This window comes from Sceloporus occidentalis, unplaced genomic scaffold, assembly GCF_023333645.1.
Source record: "Sceloporus occidentalis isolate IW3139 unplaced genomic scaffold, rSceOcc1.0.p SCAF_2, whole genome shotgun sequence".
NCBI classification, from domain to species: Eukaryota; Metazoa; Chordata; class Lepidosauria; order Squamata; family Phrynosomatidae; genus Sceloporus; species Sceloporus occidentalis.
In genome coordinates, this window is record NW_028316982.1 from 127,961,518 (window position 1) to 127,981,878 (window position 20,361).

The window sequence follows — 20,361 nt, forward strand, 5'->3', positions numbered from 1 at the left end:
TATAATGTGGTCAACTCTGCTAATTGAATATAGCTTTTCTGAATCTGGTGATGGCTTCTGTTCCTGGTGTGAAGTTATCCTGTTCAATATATACACTGTGTTAAGTTTTATCATATAGTATTTATTGTACTTCTACATTTATATTTATTACTTTTGTCTTTTATGTAGCCTGAAGAAGCTCACAAATATAGAAAGAGCCAAAATAAATTAGCTTTTTCTATAATAAATGAGCCATCTATCAAGCACTTTGAGTTGTATCTCCAGATATTTTTTTCCTATGGAGGAAAGATGTAAAATGGATTTATATCAAGCAAAAGTGTGGAAGTAATTTTTTGGGGGGAGGGCAGTATTAAGTTGAAAAACATACCTGCCACAATGCCAGTGGCATTTTCTTTGAAATATATACACAAATGAATAAGCTTCAAAGCTATTCCTCTGAAATATTACATAAAGGAATACAACAGAGTATGGCTGCAATCTGAAGATTCATTTTATTTTATATAGTCAGCTCTTTATATTCACAGGGATTTCATTCCAGACACACAGACACGTGGATAGCAAAATCTGCAGGATCTGGAATCCCATTGTTACCAATGGCACATGGCAGTGTATACGTGCTGCCATTGGGAATAACCAAGTGGGGCCATTCACGGATGCTCCAATCCACAGATAACAAGTCTGCGGAAGGGGAGAGCTGACTGTATAACTCTCTTTAGATTGCAGTCTCAGATGTTTTCTGTGGCTTGAGCAGACTGTTTGACCCAAGTATCTTACATCTGCAACACCTATATGGGACAAAATCAGTGTGAAGCCTAATAAAATCTCCATTCACACACAATGATTAATAAACCCTTAGATATATATTTTATGCTCCAATACATGCTAGCAACATAATGAAATACGTACCAATATACAGATTACGTTCAGACAACAGGCAGTGCTTTCCATCTCGGCTGTAATAGGCACTGACCACCACATCCAGTAAAGGTTTATACTCTATACAGCCACACAATGTCTCCATCAAAAAGGTTTCATTCGTCACTTTAAAACTCTAAAGAGAAAACATTGATTTCAGTTTTAGGAAGCAAAATTTGATACATGGAATAAATACCATCATTTTGCATTAAATGGTAACATGAATGCCCATGAAGGATGTTGGACTTAAATGCACATGATAGTACAGGCCCCTTTGGCAACAGTGGAAGACTTTCATGAAAGATTATCTACATATTAAACTGTAAAACTAAAATGCTATGCAAATTGGATCTCACAATCAGGGTCACTGGATTTCAGGGGAAAACCTCAAAATTGTAGTCAGACCATAAGAGTACATGCTAATCCAACACATTATGAGAAAACTCATACTCTTGTTTATATTTATCGAACAAAGCAAGAATATCCACTCAGGTAATAGGCTCAGGGGGTTGGGGCAAAGTTTGCAGTTACTAGCTTGGCTGAACAGTTTGGATGCTTGCTTGTGGTTTTTTATTTCTTTGGTGCCTGAGCTATACAAGCATAAATAGTCTAAAAATTGTCTTCTTAGATTGTAAGCCTGAGGGCAGGGAACCGTCTAACTAAAAGATTGTATGTACAGCGCTGTGTAAATTTACAGCGCTTTATAAATAAAGGTTAATAATAATAATAATAATAATAATAATAGGGAGGGGCTAAAACTGTAAGGATATGTGTCACTGCTGGTTAGATATGGAGCTAGAAGCCAATTGTTCTATACAGTTGATATCAAAATCTCTGTAACCTGTGAACCAAAAGCCTGCGAAGAGGAATAGTAATAAGTGTATTATATGGGTGTTAGCAGGGGACTATGAGCTGGAGATATTAGGTGCTGTGCCATGCCTCACAAAGGAGTGAGATACATAAATGATGAGGAAGTTGCTGTAGTGATTTACAACACTGATGTCATGTATGTTTTCCTACCTAAGGATATAAAAGACTACTGTTTGAAAGATGTATGGCAGTTGTGGCAGCATACCTCCACCAGCAAAACATCATTTTTCCATACCTCAACGACTGGTTGTTCATCGCCCCAACCAAGCACATGCTCTCTGCCCATCTGAAGTACACTGTCTCCCTCCTTCAAGCCTTAGGAGCTAAGCGTCCAGGCCGCACTCCTGAAGGGTCAAGGGGCAAATAATAAGTGCCTGTTTCATCATCAAAGATAAGGTCTCGGCTGGAGGGCTCTAGAAAGCCGCAGGGAAGATCTTCTTCAAGCTCTTCCTCGAAATAAACTATCTCGGAGGTTGTGAGAGGTGGTCAGCAGGCGTCTGTTGAGAAGAAGCCAAATCAGGGTCTGGGAGTTGGTGAGGAGAGACTTCCAGCTCGTCTTCGGAGAGGTGATAAGGTTCAGAGAGACCCTGAAGAATGGGGAGAGATTCAACCTGAGGAGAAGGAAGGTCATCTCGAGATACTGGGAGAGATGTCTCGGTCTGGATGGGCATTTGGCCACACAGTACAAAGCCTGAGTCGATGTCAACGGGTGCTCATCAGTACGGGACCGACAGTCAGCATCAGAAGTTGGTGGTGGACGGGATTTTTTGTCCTTGTGGCGAGAGGAATCTCTGCCCTTGTCCTTAGAGGATTTATGCTTCTTTTTATCAGACTTAGAGCCACCTGAGGATTTTTTGCACTTGGGGGAAGGCGGCTGGCCAGACCCCTCTTTATCATTCCCCCCCCCCCGTTTTTCCGGAGTGGGAGACCGTGGAACCACAGAAGAGAGTTTGCCCTCGGCAGATGGAGCTTTGGCATGGACCCTAGAAGCAGAGGAAAGCTTGAGAATCTCCATATAGAGCAGAGAATGAAGGCGCATCTCCCTGTCTTTCCTGGCCTGTGGTGTGAAGGCCAAGGAGGGCCGGTGGAGACATTATGCCCCTCGCTCAGACAAAGAAGGCACATGGAGTGGCCATCCTAGCTGGGGATTTTGCCTCTGCACTCGGTGCACTTTTTAAAGGAATGCGAGAACATCATTCAGAAAAAGCCGAAGGTAGAAGACAAAAGAATGTCAAATAAGCCGTGTATTATGGCTGATCAGTCCAAAACAAGCCAAATCACCAAAGAGAAGTCAAAGCTGAAACGTGGTCAAAAGCAAAGGAAGGAGCGAATTCCAAGTGAGGTTCCCTGTGCTGCTCATGCGGCAGACTAAAGGAACTGAGAAAGGGCGGGAAGACACCAAGCCTATATAGATGGTGGGCAGAGATACCGCCAAAAAGTCTTCCCTAGCGATTCCAGTAGGATCCAAAATTGTTGCACAGCTGCAGAATAACCCATTTGTGTGCTTCGCAGAGATCACGAAGAAGAACAGGTAGTTGTTTCTTCATCAAAGAGTAGCAAATAAAGAGTCTTTGGCCTGTTACAGACTGCCAAAATAAAGCTGCTTCGGGTCTCTTTGGAGGTATGCTGTTTAAATGATGCATGCATCCTAAGAATCCGGAAGCTGCACCAAAGCTGCACTCCAGCGCTTAGGAATGGAGTGTGGCTTTGGCGCGACCTCCGGACTCTTAGGACCCATGCATCATTTAAATAGCATACCTCCAAAGAGACCCAAAGCAGCTTTATTTTGGCAGTCTGTAACAGGCCTAAGTGAGCCCCCAAAAGCTGCACTCCTGTTGTCATAGAAGGCCAGAGCTCTCTGTACATAGAGACAGTGCTAACGTCTCTCATAATCTGAAGTAGGGATTAGCAGGAAAGTAGGAAAAACAATGTCCAAGTTGATGTGGAAAACCGACACCATCTGGGGCAAGAAAGTAATGTTGAGTCTGAGAACAGCTTGATCAGGATGGAATCAAAGATATGGATGATTCAGCCAGAGAGTGCACAGATCACCAACCCATCTGGCAGTCATGATCACAATCACAATCAGGAAAACAAATGCACATTGTAGGTAGCTATGGGTTCCAAGGGCTTCCCACAGAGTTGTCTCACAATGAGCTCCAGGCTCCACCTCAGTATTGGGCCCAGGACCAAAAAATGGAAATTCTAGTTACCTTCAGGAACCTCTTTGCCAGCGAATCAAGGAAGCAGGAAGACTTTTCAAGGAATTGGAAATCTGTGGAAATCATAGAATCACAGAATCGTAGAGTTGGAAGAGACCACAAGGGCCATCCAGTCCAACCCCCTACCATGCAGGAAATCTCAGTCAAAGCATACCTGACAGATGGCCATCCAGCCTCTGCTTAAAAGAAGGAGACTCCACCACACTCCAAGGGAGTTTGTTCCACTGTCAAACAGCCCTTACTGTCAGGAAGTTCCTCCTAATGTTGAGGTGGAATCTCTGTTCCTGTAGCTTGCATCCATTGTTCTGGGTCCTGTTCTCGGAACATCATGGTGAGGTAACACTGGATTGAATAAATCTCTGGTCAAAAGTGTGAGCGAAAAGTCCAGCACATGCCCAATGTTAGACTCCAAAGCAAGAATCCTAAGAGAGTCAAAAAGGCTTCAAATTTCCTCCACTTGTAGTAGTATGAGCACTTAGTTAAAGGACAATGGGTGGCAGCAATGACGGCCCATATGCCAACAGGTAGACAAGGACAGGTTACTTATCTGTTACTGTAGTTTGAGTGTTCATCTGTGCAATCGTACAAATGGGTTATCCTGCACCTCAACGCTGAATTTTTAAAACATTTTAGAGCTATTACATAACCATTTTGGAGGTAGCCACACCAACTCTTTGAGCAACCTATCAGCTCACTTCCTGTCTAAGCCCTTAGTTCTATGGATGCCAACATAGTAGCCCATGATTTAAGAAGCAGGACACATGAAGGGGAAGATGGATGGGGTTGGGTGATTTCACAGATAATCACTAAAGGCAATAGTTCATAGAATCAGAGTTGGAAGAGACTACAAGGGCCATCCAGTCCAACCCCCTGCCATGCAGGAAATCACAATCAAAGCATCCCTGACAGATGGTCATCCAGCCTCTGTTTAAAAACATGCAAAGAAGGAGACTCCATCACACTCTGAGGAAGTGTGTTCCTGTCAGGAAGTTCCTCCTAATATTGAGATGGAATCTCTTTTCCTGTAGCTTGCATCTATTGTTCCATGTTCTAGTCTCTGGAGCAGCAGAAAACAAGCTTGTTCCATCCTCAATGTGACACCCCTTCAAATACTTAAGCAGGGCTATCATATCACCTCTTAACCATCTCTTCTGCAGGCTAAACATAGAATCATAGAGTTGGAAGAGACTGCAAGGGCCATCCAGGCCAACCCCCTGCAGAAAATGTAAATCAAAGCATCCTCGACAGATGGCCATCCAGCCTCTGTGTTAAGACCTCTAAGGAAGGTCTGTTTAAAGACTTCTAAGGTCTGAGGGAGTTTGTTCCACTGTCGAACAGCCCTTACTGTCAGGAAGTTCCACCTAATGTTGAGGTGGAATCTTTTCCTGTAGCTTGCATCCATTGTTCCGGGTTCTTGAGCAGCAGAAAACAAGTTAGCTCCCTCCTCAATGTGATATCCCTTCAAATACTTAAACAGGGCTATCATATCACCCCTTAACCTTCTTTTCTCCAGGCTAAACATCCCCAGCTCCCTAAGTCGTTCCTCATAGGACATGATTTCGACCCTTCACCATTTTAGTCGCCCTCCTTTGGACACACTTCAGTTTCTCAACATCCTTTTAAAATTGTGGTGCCCAGAACTGGATACAATATTCCAGGTTTGGCCTGACCAGAGCAGAATAGAGTGGGATTATTACTTCCCTTAATCTAGACCCTATACTTCTATTGATGCAGCCTAAAATCGCATTGGCAGCTGCCACATCGCACTGTTTACCCAGCTCCCTAAGTCTTTCCTCATAAGGTATGGTTTCCAGGTGCTTCACCATTTTGGTCACCCTCCTCCGGACACGTTCCAACTTGTCAACATCTTTTTTTAATTGTGGTGCCCAGAACTGAATACAGAATTCCAGGTGAAGCCTGACCAAAGCAGAATAGAGTAGTATTTTACTTTCCTTGATATAGACACTATACTTCTATTGAAGCAGCCTAAAATAGCATTGGCCTTTTTAGCTGCCACATCACACTGTTGATTCATTCAACTTGCGGTCTACTAGGACTCCTAGATCCTTTTCACATGTAGTCTCCTTAAGCCAGGTGTCCCCCATCGTATATCTATCCATTTCATTTTTCTGCCCTAAGTGCAGTACCTTACATTTCTCCATGTTGAAATTTATTTTGTTAGCTTTGGCCCACCTTTCTAATCTGTTAAGGTCATCTTGAATTTTGATTCTGTCATCTGGAGTATTAGGTACTCCTAATTTGGTATCATCTGCAAATTTGATAAGCATGCCCCCTATTCTTTCCTTCAAAGAAATTGATAAAGATGTTGAATAGCACTGTGCCCATGATAGAACCCTGTGGCACCCCACTAGTCACTTCTCTCCATGATGAAAAGGAGCCATTGTTGAGCACCTTTTCAGTTCAGCTGGTCAACCAATTACAAGTCCACCTAACAGTCACAATGTCTAGCCCACATTTTACCAGTTTGTCTGTTACCAGTTACAGGTAAGCTACCTGTCCTCATTCTTTGTAGCCTCTGTGAATCACAGAAACAGGGGACTGGCAAGTTACTAACTATAGGAGGAGAAAGAGTCATGCCACACAGGAAAAAACACAGCCCATCCATCTGTGACCCTGAGTCCCAGCGATAGTGAGATACAAAAGTTAGCAGTCGGATCATGTGGCAGCTCTGTAGATGTTATGCAAAAGAATCCCATTCAGAAATGTCGTCAAGGCTGTAATCACTCAACCTGAAAAACTTCATACTTGGGCAGAGGATAGCTTGCCTACTAGCTCATATGCCAGATGGAGAGTTTCTGCAATCCACTTATAGAGACACTGTGTAGACACAATCCATCCATATTTTGTAGGTAAATGAAAGAGGAAATAACTGGAGGCTAGCACTCTATGAATATCCATGCAGTTATGGAAGAACACTGGAAGAAAAAATGTCCTGTTGAAGGCTTTCATGGCCAGCATCCATAGTTTTTTGTGGGTTTTTTGGGCTATGTGGCCATGTTCCAGAAAAGTTTCTTCCTGACATTTCGCCAGCATCTGTGGCTGGCATCTTCAGAGAATGCTTGCCTGGAAAAAGTTGTGTGTATATATACTGTGTGATCCTGGGAATGCAGGAGTGATTTGCATGTGTATTGTTCTGTGCTGATGGCCGGCCTCAGGCTGGGATGCTAATGCAAAAGAGGATTAAAGTCTGCTAATTGATGATCATTATCTGCTGGGAAAGCCCCTGACTCTGAATGGTTTCCCATTTGCATTTGCTGAGTCCTTATTTTGCTGTTTCTCAGGACTGGTAGCCAAATTTTGTTCACTTTAAGGGTTTCTTCTTTCCGGTTGAAATTGTTCAGATGTTTGTGGATCTCAATGGCTTCCCTGTGCATCCTGACATGGTAGTGGTTGGCATAGTCCAGAACTTCAGTGTTTTCAAACAATATTTTATGTCCAGGATGGTTTGTGTCATGTTCTGCTACTGCTGATTTTTCTGGCTGGCCTAGTCTGCAGTGCCTCTCATGTTCCTTGATTCTTGTTTGCACACTGCGATTGGTGGTCCCTGTGTAGACTTGTCCACAGCTGCATGGTATGCGGTAAACTCCTGTGGCTGTGAGAGGGTCTCTCTGGTCCTTGGCTGAGCGAAGTACATATTGGTAACACTAGCCCTTTTTTTACATTTGGGCTTTGCACACAGACCAATATAAGTCAGTCTGTCTGCAGGATACATTTTATCTTTTTAAATTCTTCTTGCATTCCACCGCTTCATTTTGTCTTAATAAAACTACTGTGTTTTTAAAGTTTTTTTCCCTAGACTTTTTTGCTTTCAAACCAGTCTCAAGTATCTGTGTCAGCCCTGCTTTGGTAAAGTTCACAGAAGGAAAAATGTTCATTACACGCGCTCAGGTTAAACGGGTTGCCCTTACAAATTTGAGCATAACATATTGATTACAGCAAAGCCTTTGACTGCATAGATCATGACAAGCTATGGATTGCACTAAGAGGAAGTATACAATGTGCATGTAAATATTTATGTGGTGATATTTTTATACTGATTAGAATGTCAATTTAAAATGTGAAAATTGTATTGAATAAAGGGACAACTCACATACCTGTAATACTTTAGTAGATTCATCCAAGAAATGTCTAATAGTCTCATTTTCAGGACTGAACTGGTTAAGCTGCTGGACTACTATGTCGATGTGTCTCATCTGATCATCCATTTTCACTCTGCAGAATCCTATAAAAATTATATGCACACACACACACACACACACAGAGAGAGAGAGAGAGAGAGAGAGAGAGATACACACATTAGTTTTCCTTAACCTTTTTACTGTGTGAGAATCCTTGAAATAATGTTATTGTGTCAGGGGAAACTCTACATAAAAATTATTATACTTATAGCTTCAAAAAGTTGTGAGGTTTTTTTTTTTCCACAGTCTCTCATGAAATCCCTACCAACTTATCATGCCACTCCAGGGTTCCAGGTTATGAAATCCTGGTATATATTGTTTTCACTTATAGTTTAATCTTAACAGATAAAAAATATTTTTCTTTCTTTTTTGTTGAATTACCTAATACAGCAACTCTTCCATATACTAGTAGAATTACAGAATCACAAAACTGGACCTCAAAGACCATCAGGTCCAAACCCCATCCATACAGGAATACACAATGGAAGTACCCCTGATAGTTGGCCATCCAACCTCTGTTTAAAAACCTCCAAAAGGAGACTCCACCATACTCTGAGGCAATGTATTGCACTGTCAAAACAGTTTTTACTATCAGGAAGTTTTTCCTTAATGTTGAGGTGAATCCATTGCACCTGGTCCTATTCTCTGGACTTTCAGAAAACAAACTTGCTCCATATTTAGTAAGGCATCTTTTCAAATATGTAAATAGGGCTATCATATCACATTAACCTTCTCCTCTCCAGGCTAAACATACTCAGTTCCCTATGTCACTCCTCACAGGGGATGGTTTCCAGACACTTCACCATTTTGGTCACCCTTCTCTGGACATGCTCCAGCTTCTCAGCATCCCGGACATTACATTTCACCCTATTTCTGCCCACTGAACCTTGATTCATCCAAGTTTCTTTGCAAATATTTTTCATATCATACCTTCCAACATTTTACAGATGAAAACTTTACACATATAATGAGGCAAAATCAGAGTAAAATCAACAGATTGTGGCAAGGCAAAAGTCATTAATAGGAGAAACACAGAAAACTACTATTTTAAGCAAATACTTAAAATAGTATTATTATAAGTTTTTACCTTGGAGGGCTGGTGCAGCCCCCAAACCATGCACCACCACTCTGAAGTAATAAGAACCCAGAAAAATCAGGTTCTTTTTGAGCCACCATTGTTACACTGCCGTATCTTTTGAAAAAAACTGGGTTCTGCACATATGAACTTGCCCCCAATCATGATTGGGGCAAATTCAGGGGAGGGATTTAGATCAGAGGGAGGGCAGTGGGCAGGGCATTCCCTCCCTTCATTGGGGCGAAGGAGGAGGAGGAGAAAGGAGCTGGAGGAAGGATGCAAAAAAGGGCAATCGGGGTGACAGGATGCAAAGGGCAATGGGGTGACTGATGGGGGTGTGTGCAAAGGGCAGTCACAGGGAGGGCAGAGGGGGGAAATGGAGAAAGGGTGCCAAGAGTGACAGAAGAGGAGGAGGAGGATGAAGGAGCCGGGGGGGGGGGGAAGAAGGGGACTATAGAGGGCAATCTTGGAGGAGAAGGAAAGAGCAGGATGAAGGGTCAATTCAGGGCAGGTCACAGAATAGAGCAAGCCTCCCTCTCGCACCAGGCAGCTTTCTCTCTCTTTTTTATTTTTTTAAAATTATTTTTGGCAGACTATGTGCATGTTTTTTGCTACAGGTAGATAGATATAGATAGAATGTGCCTGCCTGCCTGTTCACTTTCCCTTTCATTTCCTTGCTTCCAACAGCACTTTGCAGGAGGCTTTTTTTCTATGCAAATGCTACAATGCGAATGTTACAAACTTTTCTCTTTCCAATTTGGCAAATTGATACAGAATGCTTTTGTTACTGTCTCTAAGGAATTCAAGGGTAGCTGCGGGAAAGCAAATGATGCATGGTATCCTTTTCTGGTATTTCAAGGTGAAGAATTTATTATTATTATTATTATTATTATTATTATTATTATTATTATTATATGAGGCACTCTGGGGTGGCAAGGATGAAGGATGCAGGATGCAGAGATGGCATTAGATTGCATTTTGGGTTTGAAAATGGGGCCAAGAGAAGATCCATAACCTGCAGTGACCCAAATACCCACAACACACACACACACACACACACGAGGTTTTTAAATTTGACAAAATATGCGCATACTGGCACCTGGTTTTTTTTTAAGGAGGGAGGGAAAGGGGGAAATCACCCATCCGGTGGCCCAATAGCTGTAAGAAATGTCACCCTTAATGACAGCAGAAGATAATTTGACTGACAGCAAAGGAGCCTTTTTAAAAACCGGTTTGGCAAATGAGAACTCTCCTCGGAGCTGCATGGCATTCGGGTTAAATTATCCTGGGGTAAATAGTCGGCACTTGCTTCTGGAGAGATTCGGGGGGGGGGGGGGGCATCTGTATCTACCCAGTTCCATCCAGCGCAAATAGCTCAGTATGAATGGGGCCTAAGTCTTTCTTTTACAGCAGCAATCTCAGGTTCTAGAGTTTGGCGAACAGGCTTCAAAACAGGGATGTTTTGGTCACATATTCACTGAGGGCACCCAATGCAAGGAAATAACTTACCAAAATAAAGGGATCCAGTGAGCTAAGCTAGGAAGCATTACACATGTACACAGGATAGGTCCATTAAGGTTGGAAACTGCATAATCCCTTCACATAGGAGTGTGATTATGGGCAATACACTGGGTACTTGCCAAAGAGTTGGGAATCAATCAAAGGGCACTTCCCCCTGGAAATAACACTTCTTTGTGTGAGACATTTGAAACTATTGCCTTGCCATTTCCACAAACCTCTGGCCATTCTCCCTCCTGGAAAAACTCCTTAGAAACTGCCCCAGGAAACCATCACTCCTATAAATATGCCCATTTTGGCAGGCCTAATTTGGTCTCAGTTGAGTTCAGACAACTACCCTGTCTGTTTCTCCCTTGACTCCTTGGCACACACCAGCCAACCCAGATCCTAGGCTTTGTGCTCAGTCAGATTCGTCCATCACATCCCATGAATGGGGCTCTGTTCCTGAACCTAGTGAAATATTGCCTTCTGCTAAGCCCTCCAAAATTGCTATCAGCTGCCACCTTTTACATTTAATTGAATTTCAATACTTTAAAAAGTACAAAATAAATAAAAAACTTGTGAGTCTATATATTTATAGTGGTATGGATAAAACAAACCTAACCACACCGTTTTCCCATTTCAGCATGGTCAGTATAGGTATAGGTAAATAATAACAGCTTCACTTTCACAATACTTTTTTTTTAAACTATCCGGTCTCTTTTTTTAAAAAATATATACATATATCTGTATCATGTCTTAATACCACAGTTTTATAACCTTCTCCCATTTATTTTCAAATTCTTGAGTTGTTGTCCCTGCAGTATGCATAGTCAATCTATCCATAATCAAAAATCAAGTACCTTGAATTTCCATTCTTCCATAGAAGGGAGTACACTGGATTTCCAATATTTGGCATAAACCATGTGTGCTGCTGATATCATATATAAAATCACGCTGATCTGGTTTTGTGTCAGTTTAGTTTGTATCAGATCTACTATATTTAAAAGAAATATTTCTGGAAGAAGTGGGATATTTATTTTTAATACTCCTTGATTTTTTTTTATGCATAGTTTCCCAGTATTTTTTTTTTACTTTGGCACATTGCCACCATACATGGTTCCATTTTTGCCCTTGCATTTCCAACATTTATTGCAATAATGTTTTTTCATTTTAGATAATCTGGAGGGAGTAAAATACCATCTGTGCAATATTTTTAGATAATTTTCTTCTTTTAGGGTATTACATTTGGTAATTTTTCGTTATTTTTCCATGTTTGCTCCCACATATCTAGTGGTATTGATCTACCTATATTTTGCATCCACTTAATCATGGTTTCCTTAATGGATTCTTCCTTTAACTCAATGTCTAGAAGTAATTTATAAGTTTTTTTCTTCTCTCAATAGGATTTTGTCAAAGTCTCTTTCCAGTCAATTTTTGTTCACTCCATTTTTATATCTTTATTTAATTCTTCTTTTAATTGCAAATAATGGAACCAGTCAGTTTCCCTTCTTGTTCTAAACTGTTTTCTAGATTTAATTTTGATTTCTTCATTTGTATAAATCAATAAATCTCCCCATACAATCCGCCCCACACTCTCAGGTCTCGTGGGAAAAAACTTTTGAGTGTTCCCAAGACAAGATACGCAGCGACTGCGCAAAGGGCTTTTTCTGTGGTGGCCCCGCAGTCTTGGAACGCTCTCCCTGAGGAGCTCCGCTTAGCCCCCTCCCTGGAGTCATTTAAGAAAAACCTTAAGACTCATTTATTTCGTCAAGCCTTCCCTCACATGTCCTGACTGTTTTGCTCCTGTATACTATTTATTGTATTTTTAGATTGTTTTATTATCTTGATTGGTTAATGATGGATTTCAATGATGTATAGTAGTATATGGTTTTTTTATGAAGGACTTTCGCTGTTAATTTTGATTTTTAAACTGTGATTTGTATTGTATTATATTTGTAACCTGTATCGTATTGTATCTTATTCTGTTTGTAAACCGCCGTGATCATAGGAACGGCGGTATATAAATAAAATTTCAATCAAAATCAATCAATAATTAATGGAAGTAGAACTGAACTGATAGATATAAAGAAAGGGACAAGACAAGGCTGCCCCCTCTCTCCAATACTATTTGTGATCACATTAGATGTCCTGCTAAGGAAAATAAGAGAGGCAACAGAAATGAAAAGAATCAAAATTAAAAGAGATCAGTATAAGATAAGAACTTTCGCAGATGATATCGCAATAACGCTAGAAGATCCTATAAATAGTATACCTGCACTGACAGAGCATATAAAAGAATTTGAAAAAATATCTGGATTAAGAATCAACATAGAAAAAACAAATGTAATCACAAAAAACATGACAAAGAAAGAAGAAATTGAATTGAAGGAAATGACAGGTTTCAATATAACAAAAAAAAGCCAGATATTTAAGTATAGTAATAATGAATAAGAATTCTGACTTAATTCGTAACAACTACGAGAAAAAGTGGGATGAGATAAAAAAAAGAGATGAGGAAATGGAAGAATTTAAGATTATCTTTAATGGGGAGGATTTCAGCTGTGAAAATGACAATAATTCCAAAATTATTGTTCCTATTCCAGACTATCCCTGTAATTAAAAATGATAAATGTTTTAAAGAATGGCAAAAACAAATTTCTGAATATATATGGGAGGGAAAAAACCAAGAATAAAAGAAAACTATATGCAGGGTGCAGTTGAAAGAGGGGGGTTGGCTGTATAAAATATAAGAATATATTACGAAGCAAGTGTTTTAGTTTGGATAAGTGAATGGCTGAAATTGAAGGAAAAGAAATTACTTAAATTGGAAGGACATGATCTAAGATTTGGTTTTCACACATATCTATACTATGGGAAAGTGAAAGTGAATCAAAATTTTAAAAATCATTATGTTAGAGCGTCATTGTATAGAATTAGGGAAAAATACAAAAGATGGATATACCGATGTGGTTATCTTCACATGAAGCATTGTTTAATACTGACCCCCAAAAGAAAGAGAATTGATTAACATATATAGAAATTCTAAAGAAAAATAAGAAAGAATGGCAAATGAAATCAATAGATCAAATAAGAGCGGAGGGGCATAAATGTGAATGGTTTCTTTATCATCAAATGGAATCTAGATTTAGAATAGATAAAACATGGATATTGCTAAAAATATGACAAATTTGGAGGAAACAATGTTAAAGGAGAAACCTGCCATGTTATCTAGACTATATAAAAAATTGTTGGAATATCAATGTGAAGAAGAAATAATAAAATAATATGATAAAATGGGTGAAAGATTGTGGGAAAGCATAGGAATTAAGACAGTGGGAAATATCATGGAAAAAAGATTAAAATACATGGTAATCCAAGATATAAAAGAAATTTTTATATCTTAAATTTTACAAGATCATATACAGATGGCATCTTTGTCCTGATAAAATATATGGAAAGGGACAAAACATACGCTGGAAATGTGAAAGGGAAAAGGGCGCTTCTTTTCACCTTTGGTGGGAATGTGATAAATAATGGAATCAAAAAATATTAGAAGTAGAGTTAAAAGTGAAACCAGAAATACTGTTATTGAATACGATAGATGACAAAGAAGAAAATATTTTTGGTAAAATGATCTTTTATATGCTGACTGCAGCTAGATTGATTTATGCTAGATATTGGAAAATAAAGAAAGAAATCAGAATTGACGAATGGATACATAAATTGTTAGAAATGATGGAAATTGACATAATTACAAAAAGACTGACAGATAATACAGAAGAAAGTCCAAAACGAGAAGAAGAGGAAAATATGGATACAAAAAAATTGGGAGAAACTTTATGATTTCATAAGGGGAAAATGGCCAAACATCCAAAATATAATTTAAAAGATACTTAAGAAAAGTAAGAAAGAATTGGAAAAAAGAAGGAAATTATTAGTAGTCAAGAATATGCTTGGATAATATGGAAAATAAGATGAGTAAATAGGAAAATAGTGAAGAACACAAAACTAAATAGAAATATTACATAGGATGATATAAGATAAGCAGAAGGGTTGGGAAAATGAAATGGAAAGAGGTTTGACTGAAGGAAGTTGTGTCTTTGTGAAGTGTTAGAAGATGCATAGAAAGAGAGGGAGAGTGATGTGTGTCAATGGATGTGTCTTAGATGTTTTATACGTTTGTATTAACATTTAAATAAAAATTAAAACCATATTCCTGAGTCTGAAGCCCCTCCTTGCTCCCACTCTGGGCAAAGGACAGCTACTGCTCAGAATGGCCTGGGAGGCCCTTTTGGACACAGCCGCCTTCCTTCCCAGAGTCACCAGTGGAGGACCATTTAAATGGCAGTGCCATTTAATAGAGTGGCAGAGCAGAAGGGTGTCTCTTATATAAAATGAAAAATCAAAGTTGGCTACGTGGAATTTATGTTTTCCAGGATATTGCCAAGCCGTGGATGCTGGGATCTGTGGATTAAAAGCAGTCCGTGGATAAGGAGGGCCCAGAGGCCTCCAAACCCTAGCGCATCCTCCCTCCCTGCGCCCATCCTGAGGAGAAAGGCAGAGTTGGAAGCGCCCACAACTAGGCCCGCCCTCCAGTGCAGCCCAACCCATCCTGCCATGCAGGAACTCTCAGCCTCTGTTTAAAGGAAGGAGGCCTGGCGGCTGCACTCCGAGGAGGGCGTGGTTTACGTCACAAAACGCCGGCTTCCCAAAAGACCCAGCCCGCACCAATGCTCCGTGGCGGTTCCACACAAGGCCGGGCTGCCTCCACGCCACAGGAGGCCCGCCATGCTCTGGGTTTGAATCCCAAGGCGGCCCGAAAACACACCGCAGAAATAATCCAGTTTGAGATCGCTTTAACTGCATTGGCAAAGGGCTAGGGATTCTTGGGGATTGTAGTTTATTGTGGCACCAGAGCTCTCTGACAGAGAAGGCCAAATGCCTCACAAAACTACAGTTCCCAGGGTTCCCTAGCACTGAGCCCGGGCGGTTAAGGCGCTCTCAGAGTGGGTTATTTCTGCGTTGTGTTGAGGCCCTTGTATTTTAAAAAAGACTCACCAGGCTTTCCCGGAAAAAGGACTGCGGAGAGAACTGCTGGGAGCCAGAGGCCAGAGGCCCGCGTCGGTTGCTCCTGTTGCCTAGCAGCCGCAGAAGGGCCGCGGGCGGGGGCCGGGCCTTGTTCCACTTTAGGCGGCGCTTTGCCATGGTCTCTCAAGGCCCCGCTTTTCAACGTGGTTTCCTTAAGACATACAACTTCTCAAGAACCAAAGGCTCTGGATCTCCCCCTGTGAAAGGCCGCTTGCCGGCCTCCAGGGTAGCCCCCAAGCGAGCCCCACAGTTCTCTCGTCTTAGGCTGCATCCACACTGGAGTAATAATAACCTGGCTTGGCACCGCTTTAACTTGTTGTCTGGCTCAAGGCTATGGAATTCTGGGAGTTGGAGTATGTTGGGGGCCCAGAGCGGAGCCCCACAACAAACTCCAACTCCCAGAATTCCATAGCCTTGAGCCAGACAAAGAGTACAAGGCCTAGTGTGAAAATCAGTAGGTCGTTGCTGTTGCTGTTGTCCTGTGCTTTCAGCTCGTTTCAGGCTTATGGAGACCCTGAAGTGAGCCAACCCATCATGGGGTTTTCTTCTTGGCAGCTTCTTCAGAGGAGGGGCTGCCACTGACTTCCTCTGAGGCTGAGAGAGTGTGACTTGCCCAGGGTCACCCAGTGGGTTTCATAGTGGAGCAGGGATTTTCACTAGATTACCACACTACACTCTTATTATTATTCTTTATTTATATAAGGCTGCTGTTCCACTTTAACTGCTTTGGCTGCCTTCTCCTGTTGCATTCTGGGCTTTGTAGTTTAAGGAGGGGCATAGAGAATCCTCAGCCAGGGAGCTCTTAGGCCTCACTGAACTACAAGCTCCAGAATGCAACAGGAGGCAGACAGAGCAGTTAAAGTGGAATAGCAGGACTACAAGAGTATATACTGATACTATTTTGGTTTGAATCTACACCTTGTTCTTTGTACTGTTTATTTGGCTTGTGGGCTACAATAAACTGACTGAATAACTGGCTACGTCGGCACATTAATAAAGGCATCTGTTTCTTGAAAGTACTGAATGTCAGTTAATGCTGAAAAAGAAAGGACTAGGAATTACACAGTAATGAACTGTATGGGAGTGAGCAAATGGCAACTTAATCCAGACAAAGCAGGCCAGAGGATAGGGACCCTGTTGGATCAGGCTGGATACAGTTACACTCCCTCTGAAATCTCAGGTTCACAACCTGGGCATTTTGCCAGCCTCAGATATAAGCCTGGACCCCCAGGTTTCTGTATCCACAAGATTTGTAGTTAAATCTAGTACCCAGGTGTTCCCATCCCTTCAGAGGTCGTATCAGTGGGTTGCTATATTGAACAGTACTGTATAAGAGGCTACCTTTGTTAATTGTTTGGGAACTCCATCCGTTTCCAAATGCTATGGCCAGGTTGCTGACTATATCTGTGCATTTCATTTTTCCACCCTAAGTGCAGTGCCTTACAATACCCCAGAGGACAGGATCAAAATTCAAAATGACTTGAATAGACTAGAAAGCTGGGCCAAAGCTAACAAAATGTACTTCAACACGGAGAAATGTAAGGTACTGCACTTAGGGTTGAAAAATGAAAAGCATAGATATAGGATGGAGAACACCTGGCTGAATGAAATTACGTGTGAAAGGAATCTAGGAATCCAAGTAGACCACAAGTTGAACATGAGTCAGCAGTGTGACGTGACAGCTAAAAAGGCCAATGCAATTTTAGGCTGCATCAACAAAAGAATAGTGTCTAGATTAAGGGAAGTAATAGTGCCACTATACAGTGGTACCCCGGGATACGAAAGCACCGCCTTACGAAATTCCCAGGATACGAAAAAATCCCAAAGAAAAAAACTGTTCCGGGTTACGTTTTTTTTTTCGGCTTACGAAAAATTTTTTTGGTGCTTTTCGGCGCGATTTCACACGAAATCACGGCTTTCGCTATTAGCGCCTATGGGCTATTCGGCTAGCGAAAGTTTCTGGGTTACGAAAGCGGCAGCGGAACGAATTAATTTCGTAACCCGGGGTACCACTGTATTCTGCTTTGGTCAGGCCTCACTTGGAATATTGTGTCCAGTTCTGGGCGCCACAATTTAAAAAGGACATTGAGAAACGAGCGTGTTCAAAGGAGGGCGACTAAAATGGTGAAGGATCTGGAAACCATGCCCTATGAGGAACGACTTAGGGAGCTGGGGATGTTTAGTCTGGATAAGAGAAAGTTAAGCGGTGATATGATATCCCTGTTTAAATACTTGAAGGGATGTCATATTGAGGAGGGAGCAAGCCTGTTTTCTGCTGTTCCAGAGAACAGGACCTGGAACAATGGATGCAAACTGCAGGAAAAGAGATTCCACCTCAACATTAGGAGGAACTTCCCAGTAAGGGCTGTTAGACAGTGGAACAAACTCCCTCGGAGTGTAGTGGAATCTCCCTCCTTGGAGGTCTTTAAATAGAGGCTGGATGGCCATCTGTCAGGAATGTTTTGACTGAGAGTTCCTGCATGGCAGGGGGTTGGACTGGATGGCCCTTGCAGTCTCTTCCAAGTCTCTATGTTTCTATGACACAGGCAAATGCAACACACACACCCCGATGGTGTCACTTGCACCTCTGCCAATGATGTCTGACTGATCCTTCTGATTGAACCAAGTTGCAAAGTCAAGCGCAATAGGAGGTGTTACACACTGTGTATTAATGTAAGATGGACAGCCCAGCTAATACTGACATGCCCTTTACAAGTATTCCAACTGTGGCTATAACCATATTGTAATACCTTGCCTGTAACTCAATGAACACACTACATGGATGAAACCAGAAACAAGTTTATTGAAAAGAAAAGAAAGACCCAGCAGTAATAGCTATATTCAGTGTGATGTGGTGGCTTAGTGGTTAACATGCCAGTTCTGATGATCGGCAAGTTGGCAGTTTGAGGCCTGAGTGACGCATGATGGGAAGGTAACAGCATTCGGTGCAGGCATACTGGCCACATGACCACCAGAGTCATCTTCGGACAATGCTGGCTCTTTGGCTTAGTAACAGAAATGAGCACTGTCCTTTACAGTTGGTTACAACTAGACACTCATGTCCAGGACTACCTTTACATTTACCTTAAGACAGTGGTTCCCAACCTTCCTGATGCTGCGACCCTTTAATACAGTTCCTCATGTTGTGGAACATGAGGAACCCATGAAATTATTTTCATTGCTACTTCATATCTGTAATTAAATAGGTGTTTTCCAATGGTCTTAGGTGATCCCCAAGAAAGGGTCATTCGACCCCCAAAGGGGTCCCGACCCACAGGTTGGGAACCACTGCCTTAAGAGCTATATTGGTGTGGTTGGGTAGCTGAGACATACTCTCCTTCAGTGAAAGATAGTGCAACCATTGCAGCTGGCAGAAATGTTGTGGACACATGCAAATCTAGCAACATACCCACCCCCTCAGTCTGAGGAAACACTGGAAAGGGCAACTCTCTCTCTGGAGCTGCTCTTTTGGCCAAAGAGAGGGGCAGGCCCAGCTCCATGGGGCCGAGGCTAAAGTAAGATGAAGAGCCATGGCCATGGCCCCAGAGGGAGAGAAGAACCAATGAACTTGGTCCCTTTCCCACTGCCATTTCCTTCCCCTTTTGTGTCATGTCTTGAGGGCAGGGAACTGTCTTACTCACTATCTGTAAAAATTCAAAGAAATAATAATAATAATAATAATAATAATAATAATAATAATAATAATAATATATTCCTGCCTCTCCCTGCAGATCGAGGCAGGATATCAACAGAGGTAAAATAGATATAGCATAAAAAGACATAATATAGCCTTGTTAGTCAGTAGAATCAGTATGCAGAGAGGTCTTGTAGCACTTTTGAGGCTGAAACAAAGACCTTGGCAGCGGGAGCTTTCCTGGTCTTTACTTCTTCAGATGCAGTTGGAAATAATGATAATGATAATAATGTAGAGAGCTCTTGTTGCACCTTTGAAATTGAATGAAAGAAAGAAGCTGGCAGCAGGAACTTCCCTAGGCTTCAGTCTGCTTGGCCTCTGTACGCCGCACCGAGAGCCATTTGTGGCTGAAGACGAGCGCGGTATAAACACTCCACATAAATGAATACATACATAAAACACAGCATCGTTTCTACACACCTGCCCCCTGCAGCTGCAGCCTGACACGCTCTGGCTGCAACCACACTGGAGAAATAACCCGGTTTGGCACTGCTTTAAGTGCCCTGGCTCAAGGTTGCTATGGAATTCTGGGAGTTGGAGTTTGTTGAGACGAAAAGAGTTAAAGCGGTGCCAAACCGGGTTATTATTCCTCCAGTGGGGATGCAGCCTTTGACGCGAAGGGGATTGGCTGGCCTGGGCTGGAGGCGGCCAATCACAAGACACCGCCGGCGCCTTATTTGCATGAAGAGTTCCGTCCATTCAGCGAGGCCGTCGCGTGCTGTTGCTAGGCTTCGGCTTCTACGCTGTTGCTATAGCGGCCAGCCTATCAGGCGGCGGGATCCCAGATCTGTCAACATC

General features: G+C 41.9%; 1 protein-coding gene across 1 annotated transcript in view; it reads right to left on the bottom strand.

Annotated features, from left to right (window-relative positions):
* Positions 1–8,246, bottom strand: part of LOC149319011 (cilia- and flagella-associated protein 99-like) — a 78,738-nt gene extending 70,492 nt beyond the window's left edge. Inside the window, exons 1-2 of the mRNA XM_089510923.1 lie at positions 8,123–8,246; positions 907–1,051 (exon numbers count right to left, since the gene is read on the bottom strand). Coding sequence (XP_089367049.1) covers positions 907–1,051; positions 8,123–8,233 — 256 coding nt within the window. The 5' untranslated portion in view covers positions 8,234–8,246. The remainder of the gene's footprint in view (positions 1–906; positions 1,052–8,122) is intronic.
* Between the last annotated feature and the right edge of the window lie 12,115 nt (positions 8,247–20,361).